We start from the raw sequence: 18,601 nt of genomic DNA, 5'->3' as shown, positions 1-18,601 counted from the left end.
TATGTGAGAAAACAAATTTACCCCCGTTTCTACTGTAGTCAAATAGGAATCTACATGCGAGTTCTCATTGTTTGTTCCCATACACAGTACTGTTTGGCCCCATTACTTTCATTATTCCAATCAAGGAAAGGAACAGAGGATAAAAAATGATACAATACTGAACAATAACATCAGAAAACCTGGAGTACAGAATTTCTAATCATTCATATAAAGTGGCTAGTATCCTTTCTCAAATCCTCACAACAAGGGTCCTGATTCAAGTAGTTGCTGTTGAAACTGACAATTCTCTCATTGAGAGGCACCAATCAGATTGTGGCTTTGATTCTACAGGCTTGCTTCTCTCATTGAGAAGCACCAATCAGATTGTGGCTTTCATAAGTTGATATATAACATAAACAGAAAGTAAGCAGTTGACACCTCATTGCAAATGTTACAGGTTGATGGGAAAAACAATCAAGATTTGTAATTTCCCAAAAAGAAGTCGCTGCAGTCAGCCCATAGAATATTGAATGAAATTTGACAGAAGTCCAATGGCAACAGGTTGACTCAGGACCCCTGATGTTGTGAGGATGCCTGGATACCTTTCTCATTTTCCAAGAAAAAGTTCATGAAGTTTTGATGACATTTTTAAGGAATATAAGCAACCTTTGTTTTGTGTATACGGTTTTCATACTTCTTCATTGAAACTTTACATACTTGAACCCCCCCTCCCCCCCCCCCCAAAAAAACCCTTTACAAATGCTAAATCTACTTTACAACAAACACCAATAGTTCATGTTTCATACAAATATTCATTACTCCTGCTCATGGAAGCAAGGATGACAGACATTGAAATTTTCCTCAAAAATTACCTGCTTGCCATTTATCAAGCTTTTCCTCCAGATGTGATTTTAATGCCAACAGAAATTCCATTTGAAGCAGCTGAGCAGTGGAAATACTTCCAGATTTCCTAAAGCTGAAGGAACTGTAGTAGTAAGCAAAAATATTCTTCAGTTGTCTAATTCCAAGATGGGACAAAGAGAAACTGGACTGGTTCAAGACCTGAAATAGTAACCTTAGCAGTAAAAACTTAATTTACAGTGTATATACTTAAATGATATGGTACTCACAAATATACGGTTAATCAACATCTCTGAAATTTATTAAAACTGGATATTTTTATTTTTAAATTTCAGTTTTACCTGATCAAGTCTCATGTGAGTTGAGATAACTTCAGGTTTTTCTCGGGTCACACTCGAGTACAATATGGACGACAACTTCTGAAGAGTTCTGCTTCTCTGATAAAACCAAAAAATAAGAATGAATTTACTCACTTCAAAATACATACACAAGTCTTTCTTTCCCATCATCCATAGATTCTACATGCCAAAACTAGTTGAAATCCTCTAATTGGTATGCTGTTTGAAATTTTGTTGATTTTTTTTTTCTCTCCCCTTCTTCAAAAGTTTTATAACATTAGCCTGTCATAAAAATGTGGAATTTATTTGGGATGACTTGTGATATCAAAACAGGAAGTATTTTTTTTTTTTTTTTGGGGGGGGGGGGGGGGGTCTTACCAATACACACACAATAAGGAATGGAATTGACACAACTTGTACCTGACAATTCTCTTTTCCCTTCAAGAAATAGTCAGCCATTGATGATATAACGGGGTCAGATGTAAATGCTTTAATAACATCAGGCTGGAAAAAAAAATTTAGTGTGACAAAAACTAAAATATTGTCCTCCTGTCCTTCAGGGAACAATTTCCTGTACAAATCATTCAGTGCAGGGTAAATTCCCAATCAAAGTTTTAACAAGATTTTGAAGAAAATTAAATCACATTTAACATGGCTTTGACTTCATTGAAATGTTACTGTTGAAAATTTCGACATCCTCTGTTCAATAGCAATTTATGTGAGAGTATATGTATATGCTTTTGCAGTTCCAGGAATAAACATTATAGCTGTTAAAATACAAATACACATACGTAATACATGTACCTGCACTGAGGTATGACTTGAGTGATCACTGGTTAAAGATTTTGCCAGCATACTTCTGTATCCCTGCAAAGAAGAAATGTTTTTGAAACTTAACTTGAAAACCGATTGCAGTCAGAGAACCCTGCTGTGGGCTGTTATTGCAAAGTGACAGCTATAGTTGATGTTTAAAATAAAATATAGCACATACATGTATGTGTTAGAATTGCTAGTATTTAAAGATTTTGGCATACTTGTACAAGACAAAACAATATGACCACAAAATTAATAGGCATCTTTTTATAAGAGAAAGATTTCTCATACATGTATGTTTTAAACTATCCGATGCAATTCTTATCCAATTTCCAATATATTCAATTTCTCATTTGTGTGTTTAAAACATCACAATCATGTCATAATCCATTTAATTTCTTTTGGAATATCTTTTACAAAATAAAAGTTGAAAATACCTTTGGGTCCAGAACATAAGATAAATAGCCAGCCCTCTGCTTTACAAACAGAACACCATTTTTCTTTAGAAGCAATCTGAAAAGTTACAAACCACATTTATACCAGGATTATACCTATGTTTTCCTTCATAAAACTTTTACCTCCTTTTTCATTATGACCCTCATATACTATATGGGAATGTTTGTATATTGATTTGACAATTTGTAGCCTTGTAGTTTGATAGAATTCTCAAGAAGTATTTTCAAGATATATTTTACAATCTTATGCATACCTTGGCAACTTTGATCCTTTTCTGTTTCCTTTCCCCCACCCCCTTCCAATAATTCATGAAATGAACAAACCTTCATTTTATAAGGAATCCTCCATATACTTGTATATTTTGTAACCTCAATGATAACAAGATTAAGAATAAACATAACTCCATCTATTTCCAATATTGCTTGGTTATATGTGGCCCTTAATTTTGCATTTAATTGAATCTTCCTTACCCAATGATGTAGAGAAGTTTGATTAAAATTGACTCTCTGTTTCTGAAATCGGGGGTTTTGTGTTTTGTACATGTATGTATAACTTACTGCAAAGTACTCCAGTTTTTGTCAATTTGAAATGTTATTGGCCAGTATCTGGGTCCAAGTATTTTAACCTAAAAAAAGAAAAGACTTTCCTATGAAAACAAACACTACAGAGATATTTTCAAGCTCCAGATGTAATGAAATATTTGTCACATTTTTTGCGTTTTAAAACTTTAAAAAAATTTTTTTATCCATTTAAGATATCGTGAAATAATGCACACAGCTTAAAAGCACACTGAACAGCTAAATTACAACCTATTAACAATGTGAGAGCTCTGCATATTTGTGTAGCTTTATTTTTGCTGCAATTTTTAGATAATTCAATGTGCCCAATGAGTGGAGCTCTAAATATACATGTAGATAAGGAACTTGTAAGTTTTCTCACCTCTTTAATTTTATCCAGCTGAGGAAGAAGTGTAGGTGCAGATGTCCTAAAACATTCTCCAGAATAATCCTCAGTATCCTATAGTCAGAATCATAAAGTAACTATAGTACATAACAGCTGGATAAATAGTCCTCAGTATCCTTTAGCCAGAATCACAACTAGATAATTGAATTCAATGATATATTGTATGAAATTTAACATTCAAGTGAGAATTTTCCAGCCATTTTGAGATGTCACAACCTACTGGTAAAGTGCCAAATTAAGCTTACTAGAGTCTCATAGTCTTCTTATATTAGAAGTTCACATCTGATAAAATAAGTTTATAGACAGATATGCACATGTATGTATGGACATGGTGATCCCAGAATAACACCATTCAACTTCTTTGTTGGTCTTCAGATTATTGTTTAGGTCAGGGCAACCAGAAATTTATGCCAAAGCTTGTAGACATGTCAGCAACTACCACGGTCTGACTGGTCTATTTTTCATTAAAATATGAAGTTTTTACCTTAATATTAATATTGTGATAACATGATACCTTGAATTTGATTTCCAGAGGTACATAACAAGGTTCCCCTGAATCCACATCTCTAGGAAGGACAACTCTGGCTTCTGTGGCCAGAACATACAAATGACGGAAAGCCTGTAAATGGTACCTACAATCCCAAAACAAGACGTAAACAGAACATACAGATGGCGGAAAGCCTGTAAATGGTACCTACAATCCCAAAACAAGACGTAAACAGAACATGAAGATGGCGGAAAGCCTGTAAATGGTACCTACAATCCCAAAACAAGACGTAAACAGAACATGAAGATGGCGGAAAGCCTGTAAATAGTACCTACAATCCCAAAACAAGACGTAAACAGAACGTACAGATGGCGGAAAGCCTGTAAATAGTACCTACAATCCCAAAACAAGACATGTAAACAGAACATACAAATGACCAAAAGCCTGTAAATGGTACCTACAATCCCAAAACCAGCCATGTAAACAGAACATACAGATGTCAGAAAGCCTGTAAATGGTACCTACAATCCCAAAACAAGACGTGTAAACAGAACATAATACAGATGACAGAAAGCCTGTAAATGGTACCTACAGTCCCAAAACAAGACATATAAACAGAACATAATACAGATGACAGAAAGCCTGTAAATGGTAACTACAATCCCAAAACAAGACATATAAACAGAACATAATACAGATGACAGAAAGCCTGTAAATGGTACCTACAATCCCAAAACAAGACATGTAAACAGAACATACAGATGGCGGAAAGCCTGTAAATGGTACCTACAATCCCAAAACAAGACATATAAACAGAACATACAGATGTCAGAAAGCCTGTAAATGGTACCTACAGTCCCAAAACAAGACATATAAACAGAACATAATACAGATGACAGAAAGCCTGTAAATGGTACCTACAATCCCAAAACAAGACATATAAACAGAACATAATACAGATGACAGAAAGCCTGTAAATGGTACCTACAATCCCAAAACAAGACATATAAACAGAACATTAAACATATAGTAGAACATCTTAAAATTCACTTTTATCTGTACATAATAAACTTTTGATCCTACCTGTTATCATTGCTGTGAAATGGAAACTTGGGAAAAAATGCACACAGCATAATACCTATTGCCTCTGGAGTAGTACTCAAGGAGTATCTGTTAATTCAAATAACATACATTCAAACTATCTAGATATAATCCTTCCCATCAAATTATTATTTACCTCAATTTGAAAGTCAAACATTTTCACAAATCACACAATTTAGCTCTTAAATCATGAAGAAAATATTCTTTTGCATAAAAAAGGACTGTGTGTTATTGCCCATTTATTCTTGTTGTTTAACCACCATTAAATTCTTTACAATTTACCTGCCGCCTCCCAGAAACAGTAGACCAACAGCCATACTGATTGCCATGTGAGATCCATAGGTCACAAAAATATTATGTGGTGGTCCAATCCGAGAACGCAGCATACGGCAAAGTCTGAGGACCTCAAGATTACCTGAGCCTGCCATCACCTGCTCAAACACCATCATCATCAGTAATATTATAAATCAGAAACCGAAGAAGCATGAAACTTAATGATAAATTCCTTGTATTCCATTATATTTTACTGTGAATTTTGATGTACATACCATGGCTAAGGAGAGAAGAATGGTGACCATACAATTCTCCAGCACACCTCTCCCCGTCTGTTCTACATGGGACTGACTGGACATTATGGTCAGAGCCAGCTTAATGCTCTTCATCTGTCAACCACAGCAATAAAACCTAACTACATGTATTAAACCACTTCAATATGCTCAAATTCAGCATTTTTGAATTGTTCAAAACCTCAATATCTCGAATCCTTGGATAACACTCTGGGTTTTTTTTTCTCTGTCACATTGGATTAGAGATAATGATCTTAAACTGTTAATTAATTTGACTGTAAACACAGCTTTATGAATTAAAATAAAGTTCTTGGTGCAAGTCAGCAGCATTCATTACCAGTGTTCCAAATGCCATTTGATTGGCTGTTCCTGCGAACTTCAGACCAATCACCATACAGCCTCCTGCCACAACATTACAGTAACTCTGGCTGGTGAAAAAATAAAACAGCTTTAAAATGAGAGGGAGCTAATTTCTACATAGTCTCCTACTCCATACTTGTATCAAAGCCTTGAATGACTCATGAATGATAAAATTGTTTTTAAAAATATCATAGATAATATTGTTTTACATATTATGTTTAGGGTTACAAACCTCATTGTTTCATAATCAATCATTACATCTTCACCCTCTCCTTGCTTTCTTTCAAAGGCTTTTTCTTGCAATATCTGGAGAAAAAACATTAAAAAATGAAACACAATAAAATAAAGTTGTTTTTTTTTATTCAAACAATTTTAGAATAAAATCAATATTTTTTCATTTTAAATGCATATTGTGAAAAATAATGTAATAACAAGAGGCCCATGGGCCACATCGCTCACCTGAGTAACTTTGGCCATGCTGTTCTTTACCAGATTTCCCCCTTTTAATATACCTATTGTGGCCCCGCCCTACCCCTGGGGGTCATGATTTGAACAATTTAGAATCTACACTACCTCAGGATGTTTCCAAATAAGTTTCAGCTTTATTGGTCCAGTGGTTCTTGAGAAGAAGATTTTTAAAGATTTTTTTTATATATTTCAATGTAAAACTTGGATTCCCTATTGTGGACCCGCCCTACCCCCGGGGGTCATGATTTGAACAATTTATAATGTACACTACCCCAGGATGCTTCCATATAAGTTTCAGCTTTTCTGGCCCAGTGGTTCTTGAGAAGAAGATTTTTAAAGATTTTTCTTATGTATTTCAATGTAAAACTTGGATTCCCTATTATGGCCCCGCCCTTCCCCCGGGATCATGATTTGAACAATTTAGAATTAACACTACCCCAGGATGCTTCCATATAAGTTTCAGCTTTTCTGGCCCAGTGGTTCTTGAGAAGAAGATTTTTCCTATATATTTCAATGTAAAACTTGGATTCCCTATTGCGGCCCCGCCTTACCCCCGGGGGTCATGATTTGATCAATTTAGAATTTACACTACCCCAGGATGCTTCCATATAAGTTTCAGCTTTTCTGGCCCAGTGGTTCTTGAGAAGAAGATTTTTAAAGATTTTTCTTATGTATTTCAATGTAAAACTTGGATTCCCTATTGTGGCCCCGCCCTACCCCCGGGGGTCATGATTTGAACAATTTAGATTCTACACTACCCCAAGATGCTTCCATATAAGTTTCAGCTTTTCTGGCCCAGTGGTTCTTGAGAAGAAGATTTTTAAAGATTTTTCTTATATATTTCAATGTAAAACTTGGATTCCCTATTATGGCCCCGCCCTACCCCCGGGGGTCATGATTTGAACAATTTAGAATCTACACTACCCCAGGACGCTTCCATATAAGTTTCAGCTTTTCTGGCCCAGTGGTTCTTGAGAAGAAGATTTTTAAAGATTTTTCTTATATATTTCAATGTAAAACTTGGATTCCCTATTGTGGCCTTGCCCTACCCCCGGGGGTCATGATTTGAACAATTCATAATGTACACTACCCCAGGATGCTTCCATATAAGTTTCAGCTTTTCTGGCCCAGTGGTTCTTGAGAAGAAGATTTTTAAAGATTTTTCTTATGTATTTCAATGTAAAACTTGGATTCCCTATTATGGCCCCGCCCTTCCCCCGGGATCATGATTTGAACAATTTAGAATTAACACTACCCCAGGATGCTTCCATATAAGTTTCAGCTTTTCTGGCCCAGTGGTTCTTGAGAAGAAGATTTTTCCTATATATTTCAATGTAAAACTTGGATTCCCTATTGCGGCCCCGCCTTACCCCCGGGGGTCATGATTTGATCAATTTAGAATTTACACTACCCAAGGATGCTTCCATATAAGTTTCAGCTTTTCTGGCCCAGTGGTTCTTGAGAAGAAGATTTTTAAAGATTTTTCTTATGTATTTCAATGTAAAACTTGGATTCCCTATTGTGGCCCCGCCCTACCCCTGGGGGTCATGATTTGAACAATTTAGATTCTACACTACCCCAAGATGCTTCCATATAAGTTTCAGCTTTTCTGGCCCAGTGGTTCTTGAGAAGAAGATTTTTAAAGATTTTTCTTATATATTTCAATGTAAAACTTGGATTCCCTATTATGGCCCCGCCCTACCCCCGGGGGTCATGATTTGAACAATTTAGAATCTACACTACCCCAGGACGCTTCCATATAAGTTTCAGCTTTTCTGGCCCAGTGGTTCTTGAAAAGAAGATTTTTAAAGATTTTTCTTATGTATTTCAATGTAAAACTTGGATTCTCTATTGTGGCCTTGCCCTACCCCCGGGGGTCATGATTTGAACAATTTAGAATTAACACTACCCCAGGATGCTTCCATATAAGTTTCAGCTTTTCTGGCCCAGTGGTTCTTGAGAAGAAGATTTTTTAAGATTTTTCCTATATATTTCAATGTAAAACTTGGATTCCCTATTGTGGACCCGCCTTACCCCTGGGGGTCATGATTTGATCAATTTAGAATTTACACTACCCCAGGATGCTTCCATATAAGTTTCAGCTTTTCTGGCCCAGTGGTTCTTGAGAAGAAGATTTTTAAAGATTTTTCTTATGTATTTCAATGTAAAACTTGGATTCCCTATTATGGCCCCGCCCTACCCCCGGGGGTCATGATTTGAACAATTTAGAATTTACACTACCCCAGGACGCTTCCATATAAGTTTCAGCTTTTCTGGCCCAGTGGTTCTTGAGAAGAAGATTTTTAAAGATTTTTCTTATATATTTCAATGTAAAACTTGGATTCCCTATTGTGGCCTTGCCCTACCCCGGGGGGTCATGATTTGAACAATTCATAATGTACACTACCCCAGGATGCTTCCATATAAGTTTCAGCTTTTCTGGCCCAGTGGTTCTTGAGAAGAAGATTTTTAAAGATTTTTCTTATGTATTTCAATGTAAAACTTGGATTCCCTATTATGGCCCCGCCCTTCCCCCGGGATCATGATTTGAACAATTTAGAATTAACACTACCCAAGGATGCTTCCATATAAGTTTCAGCTTTTCTGGCCCAGTGGTTCTTGAGAAGAAGATTTTTTAAGATTTTTCCTATATATTTCAATGTAAAACTTGGATTCCCTATTGCGGCCCCGCCTTACCCCCGGGGGTCATGATTTGGTCAATTTAGAATTTACACTACCCCAGGATGCTTCCATATAAGTTTCAGCTTTTCTGGCCCAGTGGTTCTTGAGAAGAAGATTTTTAAAGATTTTTCTTATGTATTTCAATGTAAAACTTGGATTCCCTATTATGGCCCCGCCCTACCCCCGAGGGTCATGATTTGAACAATTTAGAATTTACACTACCCCAGGATGCTTCCATATAAGTTTCAGCTTTTCTGGCCCAGTGGTTCTTGAGAAGAAGATTTTTAAAGATTTTTCCTATATATTTCAATGTAAAACTTGGATTCCCTATTGTGGCCCCGCCCTACCCCTGGGGGTCATGATTTGAACAATTTAGATTCTACACTACCCCAAGATGCTTCCATATAAGTTTCAGCTTTTCTGGCCCAGTGGTTCTTGAGAAGAAGATTTTTAAAGATTTTTCTTATATATTTCAATGTAATACTTGGATTCCCTATTGTGGCCTTGCCCTACCCCCAGGGGTCATGATTTGAACAATTTAGAATTTAAACTACCCCAGGATGCTTCCATATAAGTTTCAGCTTTTCTGGCCCAGTGGTTCTTGAAAAGAAGATTTTTAAAGATTTTTCTTATGTATTTCAATGTAAAACTTGGATTCTCTATTGTGGCCCCGCCCTACCCCCAGGGGTCATGATTTTAACAATTTAGAATCTACACTATCCCAGGATGCTTCCACATAAGTTTCAGCTTTTCTGGCCCAGTGGTTCTTGAGAAGAAGATTTTTTAATGACCCCACCCTATTTTTGTCCTTTCTTGATAATCTCCCCTTGTAAGGAGACTTGGCCCTTTATTTTAACAATTTACACTCCCCTTCAACCAAGGATACTTTGTACCAAGTTTGGTTAAAATTGGCCAAGTGGTTCTTGAGAAGAAGTTGAAAATGTGAAAAGTTTACAGACGGACGGACAGACGGACGGACGACGGACAACGGGTGATCAGAAAAGCTCACTTGAGCTTTCAGCTCAGGTGAGCTAAAAAGTAGAAATATAAATGTGAAAACATGACCTCTTATAGTTTTGTTGGTTTTCTCATTGCAAGGCAAATTCTTAATGTAAAGCTAATATACGCTGGTGTTACAAATATTATCTTCATCGTCACTCTCTCTCAATAAAATTTTAGTCATAACATGTAAGCTTTAATTCATAAGTTCACTCAAAAGCCAAAAGCAGCATTATAGCATTTCCTTACAGGTGGAATCATTGACTTGATCCAGTCAAAACTTGGGACGACGTAGTCCCACATGACAAGTCCTCGAGATATGGTCTGTAAAGGAAAATCTATAAGGTTAGGTATGCAATGAATAAAAATTTTATCAGGTCAAAACTGCTTCCACTTACTTTCAATACTTATGATGTTTTTAAAAATTTTCATACCCTTAGCATTAGAAAATCAGGACGGACTTGGTCTAACATGAACTGTGTATCTGGAACCCTTAGCCAGTCAATTACTGCACTGAAATAACAAGTTTTAATATTTTGCTTTTACATGTATATCTTTTTTGTCATTTTGGCAAAATTGCAAAATTTGACAAAAACTGCTTGACTACAGAAGCCAGATTTTTGGTATCAAACATGTCCTGTACTGCAAGTTGGAAAAAAAAGTCCCTGATGATTTTTTTGCTGTTAAATGCACTGTAAATCACTTTTTTATTAGGGTTTGACATTAACTTTAACGAATACTAGACATGTCGGACTAATTCCATATACTAGCCCCAACCATAAAATCACTAGCCCTGTCCAAACTTCTTATAATTGCTAATTTCAATGTGGTAAGTTTTGCAGCCGTCTCTTGTGCCTGTCAAAATTTTGACAGACTAGCCAATTTGAGTCTGGTTCATCGGGACATGCGAATATTATAAGCCTTAAAGACATTTAATGAACTTTACTAAACTTATTATCCTAAATATTAATAATTAGATAAAGAAAATATTATTAGGCAACTATTTATACCATATTGATACTGAAGAATGCTAGTTTCCACTGCAACTTGTCTATTACAACCGTGACTAAAAATAGCAATTGTATTATGCGGGGATTTTTTTTCATTACAGAGCGATGGCTGTGTTTACAATTGTACAAGTAAGATAATTTCTTTAATACTTTTGAATATCTATTTGAAAGACTGAAATGGAATTTAATACATGTAGTTATTTTATTAACCCAACCAATCGGTCTAGTTCACATATGTTTTACAGGACCAGACCACTTATTTACTAGACTTGGTCGGTTGGACGTGCCTTAATGTCAAACCCTGGAGACTGTCTGCTCGCAAAATTCATAATTGCATACATTAGTATTATTAAAGATTATACAGAGCAATGACCCAAATTCATGAAAAATTTGTCTTATTAAAAATACCAAATACCGTATAAGTGGAAATTTTAGCAAGATGCAAATTCAGCAATTTATCCCAAAATAGTCTGTATATATTTTTAGCAAGAAGTAATTTTAGCAATTTTATAATGTCAAGAGAGATAACTATAACATCTGATATAGAATAAAATAATAAAATGTTAGTGATATTCAATTTTAGCAACCTCAGAACCCTCGCTAATAATGCCAAAATTAAATCCTCCTAAAATTTCTGATTATACGGTAACAATCTCAAGAAAATAAGGTGTTGCTTCAATTAAGTGATCTACAGTATCTTGTAAGATTCCTCATTTTAAGTATTTTTTTTTTGTTTAAGTTTCCATGCTGGGTTCTCTAGTTAAAAAAGACTTTTACCAATTTTAAAAATAAAATAATTTTTCTGATGGTAACAACCCTACCTGTTGTTTGTTCTAAAGTAAAGCATGCCGAGAGCAAGGGTGGCTCCTGGAGAAGTCACATCCACATTGATGTTGTCACCTTCCTATAAAGACAAATATTATTTACAATAACCTTCCATTGTTAAATTTCTACCACTGTCCAATATGGTACATTTACAATGATCTTACCAACATTTAACTGGGTGAAGTTTTGTGAATGAGTCAATTAGAAAAAAAAATAAGAAAGCTAAAAAAGTCACTGGGAATTGAACTTGGTTGGTAATCTGAACAAATCCTGCAAAGCCCATAGGGTATACTGTACATTTGTTGGAAAAGTCTTTAAAAAAAATATAATTATTAAACATTTTTATTTAAACTGATTTGCTCAAGAACAGAAGAATTAAATTATATATGTTCAGGAAGATAAACAATAAGGTTTAGATCTTACCTTAATCTGATAGCTGGGGGCCTTGTATCTTTCCTTGTTGTTCCCTATCTGCAGATTACAGAATTATGACAAATAATTACCTGTATTACAAAGATAGTCAAGTAATACAATCCTGTACACAGATGCATATCCATAACCCAAAAACTTTTTTCCATTGTGACATTTATCAAAAGAAACAATAAAATATATAATCAATATATTAAATACAATTAAAATTCAGTATATTGAATATCTATATCAATTTAGTAGACCTCTGCTCTAAATGATTATTTATTCAAAGTGATTAAATGAATGAATATTTGAAATCTTAATGAAATATTTAAATTATTTTGACCTATACACTGTACATCACAATCCTTACCAGGGGGCGCTTGTGTCCTCCTGTCATAAAATGACAGAGTGTGTCTGCCATTCCAAGGTCAGACGTACCAATGACCTCATTGCCTTTCTGAAAAATAAATCATCACACATCTATCACACAAGCTTTCCTTCTCATTTAAAGATTTAACAAAAAAATCTCATTTAATTAAATAATATTGTGGGCTTTTAAAATGCCCCTCCAATACTGTTTGTCTTACCCCAAACATGATGAGCCCCAATGCCAGCCCAGCAGCCAGGGAGTAAGATTCCCTATCTGTACAGTTGTCTAACTCAGGTCCTGGAGGCCGCCCTGTAAAATATCATTGTTTGTCACTAGCCTTGCATTTACAGCAATAAAAAAATACATATCTTTATATATTTTTTTTTACTGTAATTCATTTTAATTCTAAGGTTTGAAAATTTCACGGTTTGTTACAAGGTACCAATTGCATGCTTTTAATTTCAAGTTATGGGTGTGTGCCTTGTGACAGATACCTTATTGTGTGACCTGATTACTCTATTCACTATAGGTTTAATTTAGCAGAAAAATAATAAATCATGAACATAGTGAATTTAAAACCATTGTCTTCATTTCCCATTCTACAGTATCCCTAGGAAACCAATGAAATAGGCATTTTATAAAATGCCAGTCTTCAGTGAATACATTACAGGACTTGCTATGAAGCTTATATCAGTGTGCTTAGCTAAATTACCTATCTCTGACAGCAGTACTTCAGATGTGTGTCTATGGGCAGTGCCCTGGTACACAAGACCAACACCTAATATTGCTGCTACTTGGACATTGTGAGGGACATTCAGTTCTGTTGAGGTTGGAGGAAGGAATGCTGCCACATGAATACTCAAAATCCTAGTGGTGGCAAACTCCATGGTCCCTCTCCTGTGGACAAAAACAGGAATCGGAATCATTTGAAATTGTACACTAAAGATTTAACCATTACATGTATTAAAGTATTAATTTACAATACCTTCAGATAATTTCCAACTTTATGCTATGTACAATTTCACTAGATACAACAATGAATGTGGATTTTTCTTACAGAGACATAACTGTACACAGACTTACTTTGCTGCTGCCAAACCAAGAAGGAGTCCAACTGTTGTCATTTCACTCCCCTGTGTAAAAGTAATTACACACTGACTTAAAATCCACAGGAGTTAGAAATAAAAGTAACATATCAAATTATTTTGCCTTAAACATATCACAGAACTGAGTCAGCTTAAACCACATAAATCTAAGGGCATTAAAACAAAAGGCCCCCAGATACATTTCTCTTTATTTTTCACTCTTGCTCAAAGGCCAAGACTTCAGCAACCTTAACCTAAACAACATAGAGATGCTTAACCTTTTAGTATATACCCCAATGAATTTAACATATGGCCCAAAGTAATAACCCCCGCTTTTAGAGAGAGAAGGTAACAGTAAATTCTGTTTGGCACTTACTTTGCTGAGATAGTCATGGACATTTAAGGAGTGAAGATGAATGAGATGCTCATTCAAACCAAGTGCCATCAAAAAGCCAGCATATTCATTGGTTAATTCATTGCCTTTAGGTTTGTTGTACAAAATCCAAGTAGAGTCAACCTATGACAAAAGAGAAAGAAGAAATCACAAAAATACATCTAGTCATCACATAAATTATATAGCTTGAAAAAGCTAAGAAGTACACATAAGGTATACAAACCTGTGAAAAATCTGCCATTCTTAATCCAGCAGCCACTCCATTATGAAACTGTGGCCATGTGCTCATGTTGGCAGGGGTATCTATGTGTGTTAAGTCTACAGTGGCATTTCTGTAAAAATGATATTAATGAGTTATTAATATTGATATTAATGAGTAATGATTCTTAAGTGATGTAGACATTTTTTTGATTTTGATGGACAATGGACATCTTACCAATGCACAAGCCTCAACCACTAGTGCTATAAAGGCACATCAAGTTATTGGAGAATTGTGAGTGTGTGTTTTTTTTTAATCAGATGAACTTTTGGCATAGGTGACCTACACATGATTATACCAGCTTCTCATGTCTTTTACCTTGGAGGAGCTCTCCCCTGTAGACAGAGCTTGGGAATTGGCAAAGGTTCAGTTGGAAGAGGATGATATGTGCAGAGTGTGAACATCCCACTACAAAAATAAAACAACAGCATCCCCTTTACCAGACTTTGCCATTTTGCCAATTAGCTATTTCAATAATTCTTTAAAATATAAAAGGACTTACCGCCCAATTGGAAGTGCCATGGTTCTTATGCAAATATTGTATAAATGTCGCTCTTGCTCCTCAATAAAATCATGATCACTGAAAGAAGATAGAAGGGTATACTACATGAGTGTTGATTTCTATAATTTTAATACAAGCTTGAAAGTATCATCATGCTACACGTAAGTTCCAAATGTAGTTTTTGTCCAATAGTGCAAGAGGTTTGGTCAGATTAGAAATCTTAACACATAAAAAGCAAATGTGAAAGACATATACATGAACAGAAATGTCTCAAACTTGCATCTACTATTTTCTATTTTATTTTTTGCTCCATAAATCAAGTATACATGTTTTGTCAGAAAGACTTTCACATTTCCTTTAATTCAAGGTCACAAAGCTTCCTTTTTATAAATTTGAACGTGATGGTTAATTCATGTTAAAACATGCAATATGATATTTTTCAAATGCATGTAAATATGTCCTGGGTACCACTGCCATTGAATATATTCAGCATTCACAATTCATTCCTTGTATTGCAGAAATAACCCCCACATGTATATTTTTTCCTTCTTATTTGTGATTAACAACACATGTAAATATCTTCATTTACAGTATGCAATAGTTATTTCAACTCAATTTTCAACTTACCTGACCTCCGGTCTCTGGGTTAAAGAAATTCTTGCTGGACGTGAGGACTGAAGTAGTCGTCTGGCTTCTGATACTCGTAAATCTTCAGAGAATCTTAACCTCAAAAGCTGAATATAGACATATATGTATACTAGTTATGTGTATGAGTATCCCGTATCTGTTTCTGAGTTTACTGGTTCTTGTACACGGCATAGAATGTATATCAATTTATGAGAAAGACACACCTGTCAATGCCAAAAAACCTAATTTCAACAGAGGCCTGTTCAACAGAGTGAACGTTCGCGAGTGAACGTGAACATTTCTTTTGGAAAGATATGGAATTTTGGCGAGTGCTCGCTGAACATTCAATCTGTTGAACAGGCCTCAGGTGATAACCTTCTATAAAGCTAACTTCATATGAAGGGTTGCAAAAATGCACATCATAAATCAACATACATTTAAGTATGGAACTACTGTGCCAGCCCTAATACATAGCAAGGCAAACATATATATAAATATTTTAAAATATGTTAAATCTCTCTTCACCTCTTGGTCTAAATGTTCCATGCCATCTTCTTCATACTGTGTCCCTTCTACATCTGGATAAGGCTTATAGGAATACATTCCTGGTGAACACACTTTTTTTTTCTTGCCAAGAGACAAAAGCTGTGATAAATCCTGGCGCCCTGGTTAAGTAAAAGAAGATTTGGATAGTACCGGTAATACATGTACAAATATACAAATCACAGAGTGCATAATGCATACTTATCACCTCAAATACAAATACATAATACTCCTAACCATATTGAATACAATGCTTAATAATTCAATGCTTTCATGGTTGAAGAAAAAATTAATTGAAATGTAATATTTACCTATGAGAATATATGGTTCTTCTGGCCAGTCAGATGGAGGGTTATATCTGCAGTGAAATATTGCTTCTCTTAAAGGCAAGGATAAACCTATGGGTAAATATTCCAAGTCATCTAGGGTCATGCCTGCAAGAAAAACATTATATAGGTCATGAAATCTCAATTTTAGGCATTTAATATTTTGGTGCTATATCTGGACCCTCCTATCAATAAAATAGAATATTGAAAGGTAGGAGGAGGAGGGAGAGAGTAATCATAAATTTTACAGCTATATTTTGAACCCCTCACCATTTAACTCTGAAATTCTTTTCCCTTGGTTTACATAGCTACATTTCTACATAGTCCCTACCTAAGTCGGTCATGTACAACACTGTCCTTTCCTGTACACTGTTTGTTGGCACTGTCACAGAAAAACTCCTAGAGAGAGACAGATCTGATATGGGTCCCCTGTGACCTGAAATAGATCATCAAATCAAAATGCAATATAAACATATACAATAACAATCTCCTGAGGTTCTGGCATGGGAACCAAAATGGAATGAAGATCAGATGTCTGGAATTGCCAACAGACATGGTAGGCCTAATTGTTCACATCAAAGGGGAAATAAAGTATTGAAAGCCACACATTTGATATTTCTGCTCAATTTTTTTTTTTTTAAGTTTAACCACTCATTCACAAATATCTTTTTTTCTGTTAACATCAATTTCTGCTTTCACATGATTTGGTCTGAAAGCTTTATATAACTAAATCAGAGTCAGATATATATAAAGTAATAATAATAAGACCTGAAGGGGCAAGCCTCCTCAGACAACGATCCACTGCTTGTTCTGTTGTCATGTTCTGTTTGACCAAGACTGCATACAACTGAAAAGAAAGATTCAACATAAAAACAATCCTAATATATAGAAATACACCAAATACATTAAAGTAAGTCATATATAACTACCTATCCAACATAAATTAACAATGTATTTTGTCTTAGTAATCATTCAACTATAAGATTGTTATCAAGAGTTAGACTGCACTTGGAGAAGTTGAAAGTTGAAAAGTTAACTAACAACAGAAGCAACTAGAGACAACAGACAGACAGGTGACAAACTTTGCTCCAAAAATTTGAGCCTTTCTGTATATACTTTATACAATCTGTGTATGCCATCCTCTGTCATAGGAATTAAGCAAGGATCTAGATCAATCAATTTTCTGAAATCTGTTTACAGTCCAGATAGCCTGGTAGCTCACTATTCATGGAATTCATGGGTACCCAGCACCAACAAATTCACATCCTCAACAAATAAATATCTGGGGTTTTAAGCTTCATCTTTGCTTTTGTAGATATGAGTGAATACCCGAAGTTATGTCCCCTTGAACCTGTAAAATTAGGGAATCCACAAAAATTGGCCCCCATGAATTTTAATGATTCCACAGTACCAGTTTTTCTCCAACCCTTATATTTCTTAATTCTTTGCTTATCCAAATACATGCTTAAAAGCTAAGTATCTTTTGACAATTCAAAAGATTAGGAACTTGAGTTGAAAAAAAAATGTAACTACATGTACATGTCACTCTCACAAGAAATGGAACTTTAAGCTACAGTGTATTAGCACTGACATCAATATCAATAATCATTATTCAATCAACTAACAAATAAATTTTACGTCGCATTTTCATTACAATTTTAACTCATGCCAAATCCAGTTTTTTGAATTTTCATTAAAAGCTTACCGAGATTATGCTTTTTGTAAGATTAGAAACACCAGGTATATATGGAAAGGGTCTACAGTCCACTTGTCTTAAGGCAAGACTAACCCACTGATCAACAGAAAACACAAAGTCAAAATCTACATTGGGATACTGCAGTCTCGAAAGATGATCTGAAAAAGAGAGAGGATATCAAAGCTTAGCTGTCATTCTACCAGACAACTTGTATTTCAAATTACATGTAAATTATGTAGCTTTGAGCTTTGACATTTGTATAAATACATGTCCATCTACCCTCTGTAATTTGGCTTTCTTCATCACTACAACTGTCAAACAAAGATGGGAACTTCCTACAGTAATAATCTGCATAGTTCGATCTTCTTAGGTCGCTGGAAAAAAAAAATTAGTAAGAATCATTTTATAATTTGTATGCTAAAATGATACATATCTGTAAACATGATTAAAGTGTACATCCCACAAAGGCAGTCAATT

The 18,601-nt window shown here is 35.1% G+C and overlaps 1 protein-coding gene across 1 annotated transcript in view; it reads right to left on the bottom strand.

Moving 5' to 3' along the window:
- Window positions 1–18,601, bottom strand: part of LOC133172411 (anaphase-promoting complex subunit 1-like) — a 36,575-nt gene that overhangs the window by 1,152 nt on the left and 16,822 nt on the right. Inside the window, exons 20-51 of the mRNA XM_061307293.1 lie at window positions 18,404–18,498; window positions 18,134–18,282; window positions 17,197–17,275; window positions 16,760–16,864; window positions 16,414–16,536; window positions 16,085–16,224; window positions 15,560–15,666; window positions 14,933–15,010; window positions 14,749–14,838; window positions 14,395–14,503; window positions 14,154–14,294; window positions 13,776–13,825; window positions 13,405–13,589; window positions 12,910–13,001; window positions 12,693–12,779; window positions 12,332–12,379; window positions 11,905–11,987; window positions 10,508–10,586; window positions 10,323–10,397; window positions 6,157–6,230; window positions 5,902–5,992; window positions 5,547–5,660; window positions 5,281–5,429; window positions 4,981–5,067; window positions 3,925–4,042; window positions 3,387–3,464; window positions 3,005–3,072; window positions 2,429–2,504; window positions 1,983–2,045; window positions 1,599–1,682; window positions 1,182–1,277; window positions 852–1,041 (exon numbers count right to left, since the gene is read on the bottom strand). Coding sequence (XP_061163277.1) covers window positions 852–1,041; window positions 1,182–1,277; window positions 1,599–1,682; window positions 1,983–2,045; window positions 2,429–2,504; window positions 3,005–3,072; window positions 3,387–3,464; window positions 3,925–4,042; window positions 4,981–5,067; window positions 5,281–5,429; window positions 5,547–5,660; window positions 5,902–5,992; window positions 6,157–6,230; window positions 10,323–10,397; window positions 10,508–10,586; window positions 11,905–11,987; window positions 12,332–12,379; window positions 12,693–12,779; window positions 12,910–13,001; window positions 13,405–13,589; window positions 13,776–13,825; window positions 14,154–14,294; window positions 14,395–14,503; window positions 14,749–14,838; window positions 14,933–15,010; window positions 15,560–15,666; window positions 16,085–16,224; window positions 16,414–16,536; window positions 16,760–16,864; window positions 17,197–17,275; window positions 18,134–18,282; window positions 18,404–18,498 — 3,203 coding nt within the window. The remainder of the gene's footprint in view (window positions 1–851; window positions 1,042–1,181; window positions 1,278–1,598; window positions 1,683–1,982; window positions 2,046–2,428; window positions 2,505–3,004; window positions 3,073–3,386; window positions 3,465–3,924; window positions 4,043–4,980; window positions 5,068–5,280; window positions 5,430–5,546; window positions 5,661–5,901; window positions 5,993–6,156; window positions 6,231–10,322; window positions 10,398–10,507; window positions 10,587–11,904; window positions 11,988–12,331; window positions 12,380–12,692; window positions 12,780–12,909; window positions 13,002–13,404; window positions 13,590–13,775; window positions 13,826–14,153; window positions 14,295–14,394; window positions 14,504–14,748; window positions 14,839–14,932; window positions 15,011–15,559; window positions 15,667–16,084; window positions 16,225–16,413; window positions 16,537–16,759; window positions 16,865–17,196; window positions 17,276–18,133; window positions 18,283–18,403; window positions 18,499–18,601) is intronic.

The sequence above is a fragment of the Saccostrea echinata genome, unplaced genomic scaffold, assembly GCF_033153115.1.
Source record: "Saccostrea echinata isolate AGI-Se365-2 ecotype Australia unplaced genomic scaffold, CSIRO_AGI_Sech_v1 ptg000002l, whole genome shotgun sequence".
NCBI classification, from domain to species: Eukaryota; Metazoa; Mollusca; class Bivalvia; order Ostreida; family Ostreidae; genus Saccostrea; species Saccostrea echinata.
Note: the sequence above shows the minus strand (reverse complement) of the source record. Positions and strands in the feature narration are given on the sequence as shown.